Here is an 18,531-nt window from a genome sequence, read left to right as displayed (position 1 = left end):
CAGATTTGTTAGAAGAACAACATAGTCATGAGAGTTGCTTGAGAATGGAAATGGACTTTTAGAGTTCTGCAGTTACTTTATGCAAAAAAGAGTTAACTGGATGGAATATGTCAGCGATAGTGTTATATCAAGGTCAGTTGGAGGTCACAAAGCCTGTTTATGTTCTGAAGTTCTCCTTTTAACTCCCAAAAGTGTGACTTGTAATTTCTAGGTTAATTGGTGCATTTACTTTGAAACTCTTATAAAATGCATGTGGTGTTCCAAGTACAGTATCTTATGGGTGGATACATTATAATTTTGTTTAGATAAAATGTAGTTTAAATCTCTTCAGTTCATCCTCTCATTGCAATTTAGTACGTTCATACTTATTCAAAGAAAAAGCCTTGATTTTGTCATTTAAACTGTTCTTCATCTCTGCTACTAGAAATACCACAGAAAGTTACAAAGAAACAAGCAGTCTGTTTTAAAAAGCCCAACTATTGCTCTGGCTTTGTGGCTGGATTATTCTTCTGTCCTTCAATTTACTTGACAAAGTGTGGTTCTGTTTTGTTTCCTTAATACATAATACCTTGAAGGTTTTCTGAACAATAGATTGTGTATCCGTAACACACACGGCATTTGTAAAGATTTCTTACTGCTTATTAGGCTAGCTGGAAGACACCATTCATACCCACAGTTCTTATAACTTGTGCACTGATGCATCAGTGGCATTGAATTATCATAACTGAATTATCGTAATTGTTCTGCTGTTTTTCCTGAAGTGGATTTTTCAGGGTTTTCTTTGGTGTTTTGCACATAGTAAGCTCCTGTAGCATAGCCCCTGTAAATAATAAGCAGATATTATGATTTCCAAGTATTCCTAGCGAACAGCAGAGATCTAAAGTCTTTGACTGAGACTTCATAAATATCATTTGCAGTGTGTAATACCCATGGCACCATCTGTTGTGATTTGGAGTTGTCTAACAATTTGACTATTGTACATTGGGTTCGCTATTTACTCTACGGATAGAGCAGATAATTGGGAACTGCCATACAAGGAAGTAGGCACAGAAGAAAAATATCACCAGATTTTCCATCCTTTGCAGATACATAAGAGTTGTTAAGAGACAATAACAGATCTGTTAGCTTTATGACTTTATCTCCTGTTCCATCTCTTCCTTCTACAAAACTTATTTTGACAAAAAGAGCCAAAGTTCAAGAGGGAAGAGCAACAGACATTAGAAATACTTTAATGGGGGGGGACTCAGTTAGACAAGGGGACAGTTGTTTGGAAGAACCAAGTGAAGGATGTTCTGTGGTGTCAAGAGGAAATCATTTCTGTCTTAGTTTTGGCAGAGGATAGCAAACCTCTGGGTTATAATGATCTTATATTTAAATTTCCATTTCCCCCTTTTTAACATTTCTCATGCACAATGAAAATCTGATCACACTATGTTACTACTCCAGACTTCCATGTTCTCTGAGTGAGCATGGGTGATCCATGATTCCAAGGCCCAGTTCAAGCCTGAAAACTAGACTGGAAGCACAGTGTATGCATTTGGGATAATCATGCAGAAAGCATCTTTTGTGAAGCCCAAGACCTGTGTATGGCTACTTAAGAGTTGCCAGCAGTGTCAGAGTGAGCTGGTGGCACATAACTTTATATGGCATCAAGGTCCTTTTTTTTTTTCTCTTTCCTCATTTTTTCTCCAATAAAGTATTATTTGATTTAGAATTCTCTCATATCAGGTTCTACATAAATGAGCAATATGTTCTTTACCCAAAGCATTTTTAGTTCCATAATACAGAAGCACCCATTCTAATGAACTGCCAGCAGTTCTGCTGAGATATGATGGCCTTACAGACCTCGATGGGAATTACAGCTTTGTGCTATGTTCTTTTGTAGCTAATTGCAAAGTAATGGCCCATGTCTAGTTGTGTTAATGTATCAGAAGGCTTGAATGTCTCAAAGACTCCAGGGAATACACACACATATATATATACACACACACACACACACACACACATATATGTATTAATCTGCTTCATATTTTGAGGTGCTATTGGAGTTCTAAAACAAAAAGATGCAAATTTTCAAGGTATTTAACAAAAATTGGTTCAATCACTCTTTTATCATAATTCTCTTGGCCAGGTCGTTTTAGATTCTCCTTATCATAAACTGGCATAGCCTGTAATAGTATCCAGCATAGCCATGAATCCTGGCTGAGTGAGACTTTGTGCAAACAGCACAGAATAAACACAGATGACTAAAATAGATCTGCGTTGTGTGCTTCAAATGGTTGAAAAGCTCTCAAGATGTCAGCACAGATAGGCCTGACTTAAATAATCCTTCAGGCTTCCAGCAAGCATAAGTTACCCTACTGACGTGGCCTTCTATTCAAAGCAGAGCAGAACTATACTGAATGAGTCTGTGAAACTTTAAGGTGACCTTCTAAATGTGGAAGTCGGCCTAAAGACTTGTTACACGTTCCATGGCATTTGCCTTCCAAATTCTTCTTTTAGTAGCTGTTGCTGCCGCTTCCAGTGTATAACTTGTAGCCAGGCGGCTGGAGAGCATGAAATTACATTTTACTCTCACTGTCCATTCTTTCTTCATTGTTGCAGCGGGGCAGATAATAATTTTGTCGCCTCTCAGGACCAAACTTGATATTTTTGTACCAGACTGTTAGTGTCCCAGTATGAGCTTGTATTTATTTTATCTTAGTTCCACACTTGCTCATAAAAATGTGGGAGTCAGAAAGGCGGCGTTGACTGTTTTCTTTCTTGTATCTCTAAGAGAAGCTGATGCAATTTAAAATACAATTTAATACCATCGAACTTCCCTTCTTTCCACTTTATGTTGCTCTTCTTTCTGTTGGCCAGCTTGTAGCAGAATAATGCACGTAGGTGTCAAATTTATGCTTCTTTAAATCTGAACTCTGTGGATAATACTTCAGTTCAATTGGAAGCCTGGCCCATATTTGGGACTGGCCTATCATACCACAGCAATTCATTTATCACATTGTTTACTAAATCATTTATGTACCTTGGATGTGGCTGCCAACAAGGTTTAAACAGTGATTTCATTACCCAGAGGCATCAGATCCCAATCAGGAATATGTCACAGGACTGTCATCTTGTGGTATAGTTGGGGAGAAAAGGCAGAGCTTACAACTGTTCTGAGTTGCAAAAAAGGTATTTTCACAAGGGATGATATTTTTTCCTTATTATCACACAACATTTTCTGTCAGCAGTCCTTATGGTTCTATTTTAAACTTTTATTCATGGGATAAACGACTACATCGCTGGTTATTTGTCCTTAATTCCCTACTTGTCTGTCCTTTCCCTTGCCACCACTATCCAATCCTGTTCTCTTATCTTGGTACTTAATTTCTCTGTTCCTTTCACACATTTCTCTGGGCTTCCTTTCTCTGCAATCTTTGCTATGGGAATCTTTTCCTGACCTGGCTCATAATCTCGCTAATTTTTCCATCATGTCTTTTCTGAGGACTTATTTCTGCTCTGAGCAGTTTCAAAAGTTTCTCTAAAAGCCAATAGTTTTAATTATTGTTACATACACAACTTATTTTCAGCTCATCTGCCACGGACAGTAGATGTCATTGATTATGGCCTCGTGTTCCTGCTACTAGTCCTGTTCCTCTTGTTTCCTCACCTATTTGTGACGCTGTTTTAAGAGCTGAGAAGTGCTTTTGGATGGGGATTATGCCACTGGATGATGACAAACCTGTGAGCTGTGTCATCATCACCGTCTTCCTGATATTTCTCAAACTCAGGCTTTGTCGGTTTGTGGCGCCCTGCGGCTGCAGGAAAGTCAGCTGTAGAGTTTCAGAAAAGTCCTCTGAAGAGGAAGCGCGGGAGCTGACACAAGAAGTTGTTACTGTGAAGGTGGGCAGCTGTCTGAGTCCTCCACAGTAGCTGTCTGTGCTGAGTGGGAAATGCAAAGCAGCGGAGCTTCTTTCATGGGAAGACTGAAACGATCCCAGTGGCTGAGGTCACTGTATTGGAAAAACAAGTTCTCTGTTGAGCTAGACGAAGCTGGTTCACTGGGCTCACTACTTCGCTTGTGATGTTGTGGAGCAGCTAGCATGCAGGAAAAGTTCACGCCTGACCACACAGCAGCATGTTTGTCTGCTCATCTGTTCGGTTTGCATGGGAAGAAAAATTAGAAACTTTGCAGAAAATGTCCAGAGCTGAGAGCTGGGTCCCTTTACTGTGTCTGTCTGTGCTTTGGCTGCTGAAAAACTGCTCTTTTTTTCACTTATCTGACAACTGTCTCGCATTCAAGTCTTTTTCCAGCAGCTGCCATGTCCCTTAAGGATGGTACAGCTGTCAGCAAGGAGAGCTAATCACTAGGCAAAGGAACGGCCTTGTTTGAGCAAAAGGTGTTACCTTTTCTGGCTGTTCACCTTACCTAAGTTTTTCTTGCATATGTTGGACTCTTTTCTTGTCTTTTGGCTAATTTAGTGACTGTAAAATAGCATATTTGTACTGGGTTACAGAGTTGCAACGTATTTCACCTGAGAGAGCTGAGAAAAACCTGTTTTTACTGCTGCTCATTTTCAGTCATCTGCCATGTTTCATCCCAGGAGAGCAGCACACAGCTTGTCGTGGAGACACATTTGTTAGCTGGTGTACAGAGCCCTCCTGCTGCTGGGCCTCGTGGGGTGGGGAAGTTCTACATGTGTAGCTAAGAAAGAAGTGAGCACGAGGAGATAGTGAATGGGTTTTTGTCTTCTCATCTTTGGCTTCTCAAAGTCTTGCTGACTCAGTGGGCAGTGATCCTGTGCTGTCAGTCAAGTCTTTTCTGGCACGAGTGCTTTTGTAAGAGATTTTTGTATTAACTGGAATAGTTAATTTTCTAAGCAGTATTTTTATTGCTGCATATCAACTCACAGGGGCTGCGCAGTGTGATTTTTTTAGCTGGGGTTGTTAAATCTGCACTGTTACATGGTTATGTATTGTTTTCTATTCAGAGGAATTTTATATGGATTATTAAAAAGAAAACCTATAAAAATCCAGTTTTCTCCTTTTTCTTCCTGTAACTGTTTCATGTGATAAAGTGAGGTTTCTAAACCTGCCTTGTACAGTCAATTTCTCAATCACCGTGGAAGAAATGGGATGTCTGTTGCCTCAGTCCTCTGGAAAATGAAGTGCTATTGTCAGAGTATGGGCGATTGCACTTTGTAAAAGTTCCTCTCTGCATTGTTCCTCCATACATAAGTAAACTTGATTCTCTATTGGCAGGCTATTGTCTTTTTTGCTTTTTCAGCAGAGATCTGTAGAGCAAGTCCTAATGGCACTTCTCGCTGACTGAAATATTTCTGTCTTTGGTGTTTCCAGTAGTACTTATCTTTCTAGGGTTCTGGAGCCTGTACTGACTTGGAAGAAGCCCCCAGGTCTGCCGATGAGATAAAACTCCGTGTCTTACAGACAACAAGCAAAATCCTCACATCAGGCATCATCCTCTGGGCACACTGCAGGCATTTTACAAATCAGGGATTGTAATTAAGCCCTTGCCAGTATTAATCCTTTATAAGAATTGAAGGTGATTCTGTTGCTGGTATTTTTAAAACATGGTCAGATTATTATCCAGTCTTCTCAGTTCAGGAATCTCTCAGTATCAGATATTCCAGTTTGGTAGTGTCTGCTAATGTAAAACCTCTACCTTGAGAAAGATGTCCAAAGGTTGAAGATAAAATGAGCCTTCATTGTTACATAAAAAGACCAGGGAGTATGCATGCTTTGATGCCATTTTTCTGGTAAAGTAAGTATCATAGAATCACAGAATGATTTGGGTTGGAAGAGACCTTTAGGGTCATCTAGTCTAAACCCCTCAGCTGCAGGCAGAGACACCTCCCATTTAGAGCAGGTTGCTCCAAACCCCATCCAGCTTCCAGGGAGGTGCATCCACAGCCTCTCTGGGCATCCTGCTCCAGAGTTTCACCACTCTCACAGTATGAATTTCTTCCTAATATGTAGACCAGAACTGGACCCGGCGTTCCAGGTGAGGTCTCACAAGAGCAGAGTGGAGGGGCAGAATCACCTCCCTTGACCTGCTGGTCACACTTCACTTGGTGCAACCCAGGGTATGGTTGGCCTTTTGGGATGCAAGCACACATTGCCATGTTGAGTCTTCCATCAACCAACAAAGCAGAAGTCTTTTGCTTTAATGTCCCCTGCTGCTGCTTTTAACTATAGAAATGCTGTAAGATGGTACCCAACATTCCCAGTACTTCCTAAGGAACTTCTTGGTAGTCTCAGTGAATTCACTAGCAGACATTTATAGATTAATCAGAGTGTTCTGAGTCTCTAATGACATTTTTTAGTTCTTTCTCAGCTGGCTAGTTATTGATGTTCATTGTAATTCAAGGAGGTTAAAGTTTCCTGAGTGTTTAAAGTCTTCCTCCTCAACTGCTTCTTTGCTGTGCTTTGTGTAATACTGTGACTGCATACAGCTAATGAACATATTGATGATGCCGATGCAAAGGGAAATTGGGTTTGTACAAATTATTCATCTATTTATTTGATATGGAACATCTCTTCTATCTTGCATTTGTGTGTTTACACTGATAATAAACAGATTACCCTGCTATGACAAGACGTACTGGGATTTGTGACATTGCTGTGGCATAAAATATGTCAAAAAGGAAACAGTCTAACCAAGGCATCACAGCCATTCTGTGATCTTAGAACTGTTATTATTAATCAGTATAGTTTACCTAAGCAAGGAACAGAACCTATTCCCATATTACAGCAGATTAAATCCCATCCATCTAACCTCTCCTGATAAAGAACGTAATATTTGTGTGTCCTTAGCAATTCTGTCATCAGTAAAATAGTTGTATTGATAGGCAGCTTGTCCAGTATTGACTTTTCTTACAGCAGCAAGCTTACCTAGTCTGTAACAGTGTTATAATTTTTATCCACAAATAAGCAGGTAAAACAGTAAGATACAAATTGAAATCTGTTCTTAAAAGATCTTCAATGAAGTTATAGTAACTGATAAATTCAAATGTGAAACTTTAATTCTCCATCTCTCTATATAGCCATTATCACAGTCTGATCAGTTGTTGTTAGGTCAGTCACGTGATTTAAAGTTCCAGTGTAGACTGGGTTAAGAAACTACGTCAGTACCTGGGATTCTTTGCATACCATAAGCTGTGTGATGCAGTGAAAGTTAGTTTCCCTTATCTTGAACTTGTGCTCTGATATTACACTGAATCTCGATGTCGGTACAAGCTGACCAAGTCTCATTGCTAACTGTCATGCCTTTCTTTTTCTGTTCCAGCTGAGACAATCACAGTCGTACTGCACAGACACAGAATGCCTTCAGGAATGTGAGTAACTGTTGAGATCAGGAGCATGGGAGTAAAATAAACAGCTGTAATTAAATGTGATAAGAACATATGAAATGAAATCAAATACTGCGGTACTGAAACCGTTATGTGAGGGAGGTAATTCCTGAGAATCCGTGACTCAGATTTAACATTTGTGCATGAGATGCATCATATGGAAGAGGATGGTGAGCAAGTGGGAGATGTCGGTACACCAGCACCACGGATGATCAAGCCCCAAGTATTACTGTATCTTGCCACTAACTTCCAAGTAAGATTATTTAAAATTCTCTCAAAAGAGAGAATTTGGAGGAGAACTTTATTTTTCCTCCTTACTGTCATGGCAGCTGAATATCACTGGATACTGAGCTAAGGCAGCTTTGGCTGATAAGCTGACATAGACCACAAGTGCATTTCTGTTTGACTTGGTGGCTGTATAGTTAATGAAGCAGGGTACTGATATGTACGCTTCCTTGAAACTTGCTGTGAAACCCATCAAGAAAACCTTCCAAACAGCGAGAACGACTGGGATAATCAAACGTTACCAGCTTCTGCTGAGAAGTATAGCTGTGCAGAGATTATGCAGTAATGTGAACTTGCCCTGAGGCTCGCTGTTTATGCTTTTCATGGTCTAAAGGAAACATTGCCAAGTGCTTATAAATAAAAATGAAGTGGATCTGTCTTTCCTGTGCTGCTCCACTATATGGGTGAGCATATGAGCTCACTCAATTAGCCTGCATTAAGACTGTTGTTAAGGCTTCCAGGGAACACCTGAGCAGTGCTCGTGCAAGTAGGAGCTGCTGTTGCTCTTCTAGAAGTGCTGTGTCTCCTATGGGTCTGGGAGCTGGTAAAAGTTTCCAGGATCCTGGGGTGAGTGCATGCTTTCCTTCACTCACATTCCAGCATCTTAACTCTACAGTGAATCCTGTTCAGAGATGGGCATCTGGGCTGTACTTGCACTGTGTCTTCCCAGCATGAAACACTCCCAGATTCATTGTCAAGCTGGGCTGAAGGGGAAAAGCTATGAACTTTAGCAGATGCTCCCTGAAAAAAAAAACAACACAAAAAAATGGGAGTCACATCTGCCATGACAATGCTACTGGCTGTACGTTTTCCATATGGGCTTTCCAAGTTAGCTATATGTCTGGGACCGCCATCATGACTCCTCCCCCCAGTGCACCCGTCCTTGGGAAGATGTTTTAGTGTCCTTCCTTAGGCTGCTATGTCTGGTTTCTTCTTGAATCTCAAATGTTTTCTTGAATCCAGAAGAGGGAAAGGCAGATGACAGGAATTAGGCTCTGCAGCCTTGTGAGCTGTAGTTCACAGTTGAAACCAAGCCATGATACATTCTTACTTAAACCTGAGGAGTCATCAATATTTATGAAGCTCTCTGGCTAAGGGCTGTATAAATGAGTAAGTCCTGTTTTGTATAGGCACAAAGCTTGTGGGTTGTCTTTCAAGCTCTAAAGTCATAGTACAGTGGAGATGTGAGCGGTTTGTGGCAAATAGCTTTCCATCCTGAAAGAGATCCTTGCAATAGCTGTATGTGCAGATGCAGGCAATTTGGCAGCAATTGTTCCAAACCAGTGGTTTGCTTCAAAAACCCAAAGCAGAAATTATAGAGTAAATCCTCTTCTACATTATTATGTTGCCTTAAATTTAGTTCCAGCAAAGGTATTTTTTTGCTGATGCAATCACAGTGACTGCCTATTTGTCAGATTTCTGTGTGATTCTTCTGTGGTTCTGTGCTTGAGCCAACGTGAGCTCTGTGAGACTCCCAGGAGTTAAAGGCAAAAATAAACAGACTGAGCCTGGAGAAGCTTCTAGAGACATTTTCAGACATAGATCAAAACAATTCTAGGCCAGTCTTCTGTCTGTTGCTTCATTCCCTTTCTTTTCAGCTGTATCATGACGAACTTGAGTCGGACCTCCTCTTCTCCAGGCTCCATTCTGTGTTACTCCCTTCCTTTGATTCCTCATTTCCAGACCTTGATATGAAGAAACTCGTTGCACTCCCACCCATTTGCTCATTGCCCGGATTTGGTCTTCCTTTTGGAAGCACAGCTGGGGATGTTGTCATAGACAGATTCTTAAGTTGCAGGGTTGTGGAATAACTGATGAGATGTGCGTGGTTTTGTTTTGGGAAACGTCAGGGCTGTGGCTCAGCCTGTGTCACAGCAGCATCATATGTTGTGCTTGTGCCGTCGCTACCAGCTGGAAATCATCAGGAACACCCTACGGTGATTCTTCCCAAGAACACTTTGTTTCTTCAACTCTTGGTATAAGGTCTTTAGTAGGTAATTGGAACCAAATCAAAACAGTAGCACTAGCTAAGTACAGCACTCCCTCACTCACATTTTTGTCTTATTAGCTCTGCATTCTTACTTACAGTTGTTAGCACCGTTATGTTTCCTACCATGATAGGAACCAGTGCTTTCAGATTTACACTCCTGCATACGGGAGGAAATGAGCACCACTTTAGGGAGCATTTGGGCACTCTGCTTGATGGCTGTTCTCTGTCAGGATACCTGCTGTGATGTAAAGCATGCAACAGTCTGATCACTTTTCCCTCCATTTCAGTGAGTGCATTGGAGTGCATTTTCCAATTGCAGTATCAGTGGTACATCCAGCCCAAGAAGGCCCTACAGCTGCAACTGGGCTCCCCTGATGGCTCATGGCCCTTCAAAGTCATCCTGTCCTGTGAAAGGAAATTAGGGGCTGCCACCTGATTTTAATCTCTGTGTTCGAGCAATTTCCAGATGTTATGGCCTGAAATGACCACATTCATATTTTGAGTACTATTATTCTCAGTGCTCTACTGGTGTGTAATGTTAACAGTCAGAGATGTCTGTCTGAAATGTTGCCTACCCTGCTTTCAAATTTTTATGTATATTAAAATGAATCTGTGACTCATCTTGAGCTGTACTCCACCAGGGGAGTCGCAGCAGCCTGACCTAATGGCATGAAATGTCTGCCAGCTCTTCCCTCCCTTTTCTGGTAATTCCCTTCTCCCATCCTCCACTCAAGTCCTCTTCGGATCTCTTCAGTTTCCTTGTCCTGCCTTTGATTTTGCATGGATTATCTGCTGCAGGTCCCACAGGCTCTTTGTCTTCCTTGATGATCCATCTACAAGATACCTCTCTTTATATGGTTTCATGCATTTATTTTACAGAACAGGCAAGACAAAAAAAACACTGTGGAAAGGTGCAAGTCAGAGAGTGAACTTTTGCCTGTCCTCATTGAAGAAGTTAAACAGTTAAAAGCTGACCACACAAAAGGAAATAGTACTGCCATGAGATGGCAGACTAAAAGCATCACAGAGATTGTACTTTTGCAGTAAAAGAAATGCAGTCTTTCCTCCTTTTTCTCTAGAGTGCAGCCTCACTTTGAATGAAAAACAGCACTTTAAGAGGAGAACTGATCTCTTGTGAGGATTGTCATGGTTGTGAGGAGTACTTAACAAGGCATTTGCTCGTTTTAATTCTTGAGATTTCAGCTGCGTGATCATGATGTGGTTGACCTTCAATCTTACAGAAATTATTTTTTCCAAATTCATCATTTTAGTAGCTTTGGCTGCCATACTGTGGAGCATTAAATGAGGTGGTCACATCAGATTTTTTTTTGCCTTCCTGTCTTCTCCTGAGAGAAGGCGATCTTACATGGCCTACTGCTGGGCCTTGTCAGTCTCTGCTTCTGCAGGTGAAAGCAAGCCAAACAATTGTATCTTGTACATGGAACAACAGTTGTGACTCACTGTAGTCATTATCTCCTATGAGTGGTAATCCCAGTCTCAGAGCAGCCCCTCATAAAGCTTTCTCCTCCATGGAGATGATTGTAAAGAAATCCAAGGGATGAGCTGTTCCCAGGCTTCGTTCAGAGTCACTGAGTAGGTAGGCAGACTCAGCCCAAGGGATCAGATACAATGAAAATAAAGACCTTGGGCTGGATTTTGTGGCTGTGATTAGCCAGGTTAGAGACTATAAGCTTCACTCAGTGATACAGCTTACAAGGGGGAAATGTGTCACAGTATTCCATAGCATGTCCTGTGTGCTGCTGAAGGTGGTCTCAGGGTAGCTGCTAATGTTGTCTGGAAGCTTAAAAGTAAAGTGGTTATTCATTTCATTTGAAATTGTATGCTGTTTTGCTGGCCTTCATATATAGTGAAGGTCATCCAAGATTTAAAATAACTGTTAAATCATATTATATATAGTTTCTGAGTCAGTCTTTTGTTAGAATTTAATGAATTAAAGGCTGTAACATTCTCATTTATTATCTTTGCACTACTCCTCATATGTAGCACCTTTTATGGGTTCAGATGTCCAAGAACATTTTTGAGTGGGTATTTTGTCAGTAAAGGACATCAGTACAACAGCCTTAGTGTTCATTCAGAGTGCCCTGCTTCTCTGTTTGAGCCGTGTTATGAGGAAACTGCTTTCAAAGAGCCTCTGATAACAGTGGTACCTGGTGTCACAGTGATGGGGATGGTTCCTTGGTAGCAGCAGTAGCCTTCAAGGAAATGACTGACTTCAGCAGTTCAGTGGGTAGGAGTTGTCTAACAAACAGCTGTTAGATAATAGCAGCTTCTAACAAGTAGCGCATCCAGCCTTGACTCCAAAATGAGATGGCTCAAGGAACTGATGAAACAAGTGGAAAATCTGATGGACACAAGTGTTGTCATGTGTTAAAGGTTTCAGCCAGAGTAGTAAAATAGAATAGACCTTGTTCTGAAGGATATTCATTATAGCTTTATGTTAATTGCCCTTGAAAACAAACAGTTAACACTTAAGATCAATAATAGATCTTGTGTTTTCAGAAAATGTATTTTCAGGAAGCGAGAAAAGAAAATTAGCTTTTTGCAGTACTAAGCAAAGTGCTTTGATTCATGTGATTGTATGGACTAGAATATTACTGGCTTTATTGTCAGCATGAAGGGGAGGATGCCGATGAAATTAAGATGCTTATCTTGAGAGTCAAGTTGAATTCCATGCTGTGTCCACACAGATTTCACGTGTGGTGGTCAAGCCGCAAGGTCTGACAGGGTTTAGTAGTGTTGGGCTGCTGTGTGAGCACTGTTAGGTCACCGAACTACAGCACGGCTGAAGTTGGCATGGACCTCTGGGTCCATCTGGACCAAACCCTGCTCAAACAGAGACTCCCAGAGCAGAGTGCCCAAGCACATGCCTGGGCGGTTTTTGAGTATCCACAGGGATGGAGACTTCACAGCCTCTCTCTGGGCAGCTTGTGCCAGCACTCAGTGACCTTCACAGTTGTTTCCTGATGTTCAGCCGCTTGTGTTCCAGTTTGTGCCCATTGCCTCTTGTCCTGTTACTGAGTACAGCTGAAAGGAGCCTTGCTCTGTCCTCTTTGCGCTCTCCATTCAGGTATTTGTACAGACTGGTGACGTACCCTGGAGACTTCTCTCCTCTAGGCTGAACAGTCCCACCTGGGGCTCTGCCCCATCATAATTAATGAAGATGTTTAGTTCTTAAATACTAGTGTAAATAGAGCCATGTAAGTACCACAAGTCATAATGAGTTAACTGTACATTGGTTCATGTGAGAACATTAGCTATAATTTGATTATTTTAAATTGTGTTTCAGAGGGGAAGAATTGGTATTTTCAAATGTGCAAGTATTGGCAAGACCTTCTTGATCCAGAAAGGCTGGATCCTTAGATTTTTGGTTTGGTTTGGTTTGGTTTGGTTTGGTTTGGTTTGGTTTGGTTTGGTTTGGTTTGGTTTGGTTTGATTTGGTTTGATTTGGTTTAGGTTTTCTTTTCATTTAGAGGAAAGACCTGCTGTCACTCCATTTTATAACTTGAGGTTTTTTTGTATGTAGTGCCAGGACCAAATTTCTCCGGTGACAATGTTGTCAGCTTTGCCATGGTAGTGATGGCCTGGGTTGTGATTGCATTCGTCTTGTTCTTACTGAGACCTGGTAACCTGAGAAATTCCAGCACAGCCGGAAAACCCACCAGCCCACATAATGTAAGTGACTACAGTAGCTTAACTATATTTGGTTTTAACACTGATGGTGCTATAGTCTTTCTTCCCCCCACCCTCCCTCATAAATGTTCTTTGTGTATTTTCTTCTCTGTTTTCCTGGAACTCTATTAACAATGAAAATAAGTGAAATCAAACTGAATGTAGAATTGCCCAGGCCAGCTGTGAGGTCTGCCATGAGACAGAGCAGTTGTAGGTGCCTGAGAGTTGGTTACAATGTTCTCTGGACACTGTCTCTGGTTGGAACTGCCTCCTGCCTTCTTATGTGACAATTTTAGAGAAGTAAAGAAAATCACATCGTGAAACTTGGTAAGGTGACCTTCATCCGAGATGTAGGATGTTGGAAAAAATCACTGTTGGTACAGGAAGCAGTATTGTTGTCTGATGCTCATATACCGGAGACTGAAATAGGTAACAATAGACCTTAAAGCACAATGTAACTCTCCTGGGGTTTTGTTTTGCTTTGTTTGGTTTGGTTTTCAGTTGCTCAGTTCTTCTCCATGAGGTACTTTTTCCTAATCCTCTGTGCTCTCTTTTTCCTTTCCCTGTGTCCTGCCACTAGGGACAAGAACCACCAGCCCCACCACTGGACTAGAGCTTTCAGTATCAGACAAGATCAGCAGCTAAAACCTTGCACGACCAAATGAACGAAGTGACCAGATTACTGCAAAACTCCCTTCAATACTGTTGTTTTCTCCTCCATATAGCGCAGAATTACCATTCAGCAGTTACTTTCATGAACTACTTCTAGCTACTTCAAGTTAATTTTTGCTTTGTATGTTACTACAATTCCTAGTAGATTATAATTTGAATGATGATGAGGCATTGCAGGGTTTTTTTTGGTTGTTATCATAACTGCGGACATTCCACTCAGTGTCTTTCTGTTACAGCAATCTTCATTTCTTTGCAGTGGTTTCGCTTATTCACTGAAAGAAAATTAAAATCCCTGTGCATCTATAATAATGGAAATTATTACTGATCTTTCTTCAGATAAATTGGTGTTTTTTTCTCCAGTGTACTTTGAAGAGTTGTGTTATGGTCACAGCCATTATTTTACTTACGTGGCAAAAAGCAAAGAAATTATTTTATATTTGCCCTGGTCTTTGGACCACTAACATAGTTTTCAGGGTTGTTGGCCAAAGCACGGATTTTCCACTAGAACTAAATAATGTGCATGTGTGTGTGCACACAGAGAAGTGAATGTGATAATTGCCTCTGTCAAAGCCTAGACATACGTGCCGAGAGCTGTACAAAAAAACAGGATACCACCAAAAATTAATCTAATTGTGTTCTTGAATAAATGATATATCTTATTCAATGTATTGTCAAAAATGTATATTCCAAAACCAGGTTTGTTTACTTATTGAATTTATGAAAAGAAAAATCTTAAGTGAGAAGAGCTTGGTAGAATTTTCTGTCCTTCTTTAGTCTTTTAATAGTCAGTATCTTAAGTTTTTATCCATAATGTGCCGTATGCTGAGCAAGATGAATTCATACCAAGAGATTTCCAACTTCCGATACACAAAACTTTCTGGATGTTCAGGTTTTTTCACCTGTATGTTATCAGCAATTCCTAACGTGTCATCCTTATCTACTGGTTGTAATTGTAGAGCAATGAAATTGCAGGTGACTACGTATGGCATGTCTTTTCCCTCTAATACTTGTGTGTATGTGTGGTGTGATTATGCGTGTGTATGTGTGGCTGTGCGCGTACAGGTGTGCATCTCCCGTTGTAGCAAATGGGAACGAATTTTTTATGTACATTAATTTAAGAACATTTTAAAGATGTACAGAAAAGCAACACTGTATATTTTTCTTGATCAATATGAAAAAAATGATGAGAATATCATAAAGAACGTTTTTTTGTTACCAACACAAAGCTTCTTTCCATAACGGTCAGTAGAGCAGACAAATGGGGATTCAAGGCCTTACTCTAGAAACCATGTTTTCTTGAGGACTTCAGTTGTGGAGCTAAAGGGATGAACTGTTCACATGCATAAAGGTTTGTATTAATGGGCTGTCACAAAAATCCCACTTCAGATCCCGTGGTTGGCAGACATGGGTTTGCCCTCCTCAAGGCATACGGTGGGTCAGCTGAGCCTCCTCGCAAAGGAGCAGTGCAGACCTGAAGAACAGCCTCTGTAACTTTATGTAATTGCCCCTTAAATTTCTTTGAAATAGTGTGCTCCCAAGCACCGGAGTATTTGTTAAAAATCCAGACAAATAAGTGCTCTGAGTGGCAGAGGTGCAGTGCTGTGTAGAGCAATGGAATTGCAGCAGAGAAACTGGGAGTTTGTCCTGTTGTGTCTAAAGGCATCCAGTCCACAAACACCGTGTAACGATGCCACTGGGACAAACAGTCTGACTGTGCCTGTTCTTTGCCTTCCTAGTACGTTTATATTTGGGATGCTCTTTGGAACAGAAGAAGTAGTATGGAATCAATTTGCTGAACCAGTGAGAAATACGTGTTATTGATTACACTGACCTTTTCTCCAAGAATTTTTGGCCAGAATCCTTCAGCACTGGATGCAGAAAACAGGTTTCCAATTGATTAAAAAACAAACAAACAGAAAAGCAACAAACAACAACAGAAACAGGTTTCATTTCAGCCAGAGCAAACTACTCCTCGTCCTGCTGGAGGCTGGTGAGATTTATAGCAGATGCTTCTCATCCATGAGGATCATTATTGCTTTCCTTAAATGGCCGTGGATGTATTTATGAAGCTCACTGTGTGCTCCCAGCTCTAGTGGTCTCGGCAAACAAACTTTTTGCTCAGAGTAATGTCGTGTTTTACTTTTAAATGAATTGTCTGTGCTTGAAATTCCTCCAAGTAGTTGTCCCAGTGATTTAATGCCTGTATGCTTTTCCTCGTTTAAATTGCTATTTTAAATTTTCTATGTAAAAGAAAAACATTGGAAATATTTTATTGTGAAATATTTTACTAAAGAGCCAGGCCACTATCCCAGATCAAAATGTATGCCTTTAAATTCTGATATTTTCTCTAAACATGACCTCCCGATCACCACTCGTAATTCTTATAAAGTGACTAACGATAGGTTGATAGGACTGTTTTGCCACTCTTATTCATGTTAAGTAGTGCCTTACTCACCCGGTAGTTGCACTGAAGTTTGTGGAACTACTCTGAGATAATGTACTAGTAGCAGCTTTAGTAAGAGTGGCAGAAATCTGGCCATCAGTGATGTATTTTGCAGTGGCATAACCGTATCATCTTGGTTCCAGGTGCTTATGGTACATTCTGAAAAGAAAGGCAGAAGAGATAAGTGGGATGCAAAGCTTCAGGTGTGATTAATTCTGCAATAAGGGTTTTGAACTCAGTAAGAGACGCAAGTTGTAGCAACTTGGGAAGTGTGGAGGAAAGTTTACAATTATACCTTCGCTTAGAACTTTGTTAAAACAATAGTATTTTTAGAGTCCGCTTAACACAATTATTATGCTCTAAAATGAGAAATCGTATGTACTCATGTATTGTCTGCAGATCACTTAACCTTGTAATGGTCATTATTGAAAAAGGAAGAGTGATGATGTGATGTATCTAATGTAAATTGCTGGTTTAAAATGTCTGAATTATGCCAAACAAAAAATCATCTGTGCCATTTGCGGTTTCCTAGTAATCTTTTACTGAGTACTTGGATTGGGATAAAGGGCTTGTACTATGCACTTTTTATTGACTTAACAAAATAAATAGCAATCATTAGTAACCTTTTGTCTTGGTCTGTTAGACTTTGTATAAGATGTAGGACTACACCAACCTATTAACTTCTACATTTGAAATAATCTAAGAATAAATATCTAGTAAAAATAGAATGTGTAAAATGTGTGTGTTACAAGTGTAAGCTGTAACTTTTCAAACAGCCCCATGCCTCCTGTATGTATCTCAAGCAAGTCAGAATGAAGAATGAAGGTGATTTTAGACAGTCCTGCTTCTGATCTGTGGTGTGTGTGTGGTTTTCAGAAGAACATCACAGAATGTTTTGAATTGGAAGGGACCCTTTCAGGTCATCTGGTTCTGCAGTGAACACGGACACCTACAGCTCCATCAGGGTGCTCAGAGCTCCGTCCAGCCTGGCCTTGGATGGGGCTCAGGGATGGGGCATCCACCACCTCTCTGGGCAAGTTCTAACAGTACCCTTATTGTACCAGGTACTCACCACCCTTATTGTGAAAAACTTCTATCTTAAACTCAATCACAATCTCCCTTCTTTTAGTCTGAAATAATTTCTTCTTTTCCTATCGCAACAGACCCTGCTAAAGGATCTGTCCCCTTCTTCCTTATATCCCCCCCCTTAGATACTGAAAGGCCGCTCTCAGGTCTCCCCTGAGCCTTCTTTTCTCCAGATTGAGCAGCCCCGGTTCTTTCAGGAGAGCTGTTCCATCCCTTGGATCATTTTTGTGGCCCTCCTCTGGATGTACTCTAATAGGTCCACATCTCTCCTGTTCTGAGGGTTCCATATCTGGACACATTACTCCAGGTGAGGCCTCACCCGTGCGGAGTAGAGGGGAAATGAGAAAAAGGAAGAGAAAAGAGTATTTACTAAATAGTGGGTAAGGCCTTCAGCTATAATCATGCCTAGAAGCATGAACAATTTCTGTGTATATGGAGAGATTTAAATAAGCTAATTAGAGGGACATCATACACTAGAAAGCAAAGCTTTGTTGTGCAAGAAATAAAAGCATAGAGTTTGAAAAGACATTCTCAGTTTTCAGAGTGGTCTTCCTTTGATTTTCAAAGGTTATTTTAAGCCTGCATGACTTTGGGGTTTTATTTATATTGCTATATTGCCTTTGAGTCCAGCTGAAGTAGTTGTCCAGATGTATGAAAAGGTTCATGGACCCTGACCAAAAACTTGCTGTATTTTAGAACCAATTATAATAATAATTGCAGGTCGAGGGTGCTGGTTGTCACTAACCAAAGCACCGCATGAGATCAATCATAAGCTGTTTAAGCCTGTAAAGAGCCGGGCCCAACAGCAAAGTCAAGGTTCTGGTGAGCTGCAAAGGTAGAGGTGAGAAGAGTGCGTGTATATGAGCATGCTGAGCCTCCATGCCCTGTCATGTTGCAGCTGGCTCTGAATACATGTGGAAGCAAAGGCATTCAGCCATGTGTCCTCTTTACAGTGTCCAAAGCTGCCATAAGGTTTTTGTGATACAGCTTCACGAGACTTTTCCAGAGTGGCA

At 40.8% G+C, this 18,531-nt stretch overlaps 1 protein-coding gene across 2 annotated transcripts in view; it reads left to right on the top strand.

The window, feature by feature from the left end:
* The window catches only part of SMIM14 (small integral membrane protein 14), a 47,769-nt gene extending 30,569 nt beyond the window's left edge, over nucleotides 1-17,200 (top strand). The window contains exons 3-5 of one of the 2 annotated variants that reach the window (XM_072333940.1): nucleotides 7,289-7,337; nucleotides 13,172-13,320; nucleotides 13,898-17,200. In XM_072333940.1, the coding sequence (XP_072190041.1) occupies nucleotides 7,289-7,337; nucleotides 13,172-13,320; nucleotides 13,898-13,930 (231 nt within the window). In that variant the 3' untranslated portion in view covers nucleotides 13,931-17,200. The remainder of the gene's footprint in view (nucleotides 1-7,288; nucleotides 7,338-13,171; nucleotides 13,321-13,897) is intronic. The other variant, XM_072333941.1, reaches the window with a different exon arrangement.
* Nucleotides 17,201-18,531: the final 1,331 nt, after the last annotated feature.

The sequence above is a fragment of the Excalfactoria chinensis genome, chromosome 4 (assembly GCF_039878825.1).
Source record: "Excalfactoria chinensis isolate bCotChi1 chromosome 4, bCotChi1.hap2, whole genome shotgun sequence".
Classification (NCBI taxonomy): Eukaryota; Metazoa; Chordata; class Aves; order Galliformes; family Phasianidae; genus Excalfactoria; species Excalfactoria chinensis.
Note: the sequence above shows the minus strand (reverse complement) of the source record. Positions and strands in the feature narration are given on the sequence as shown.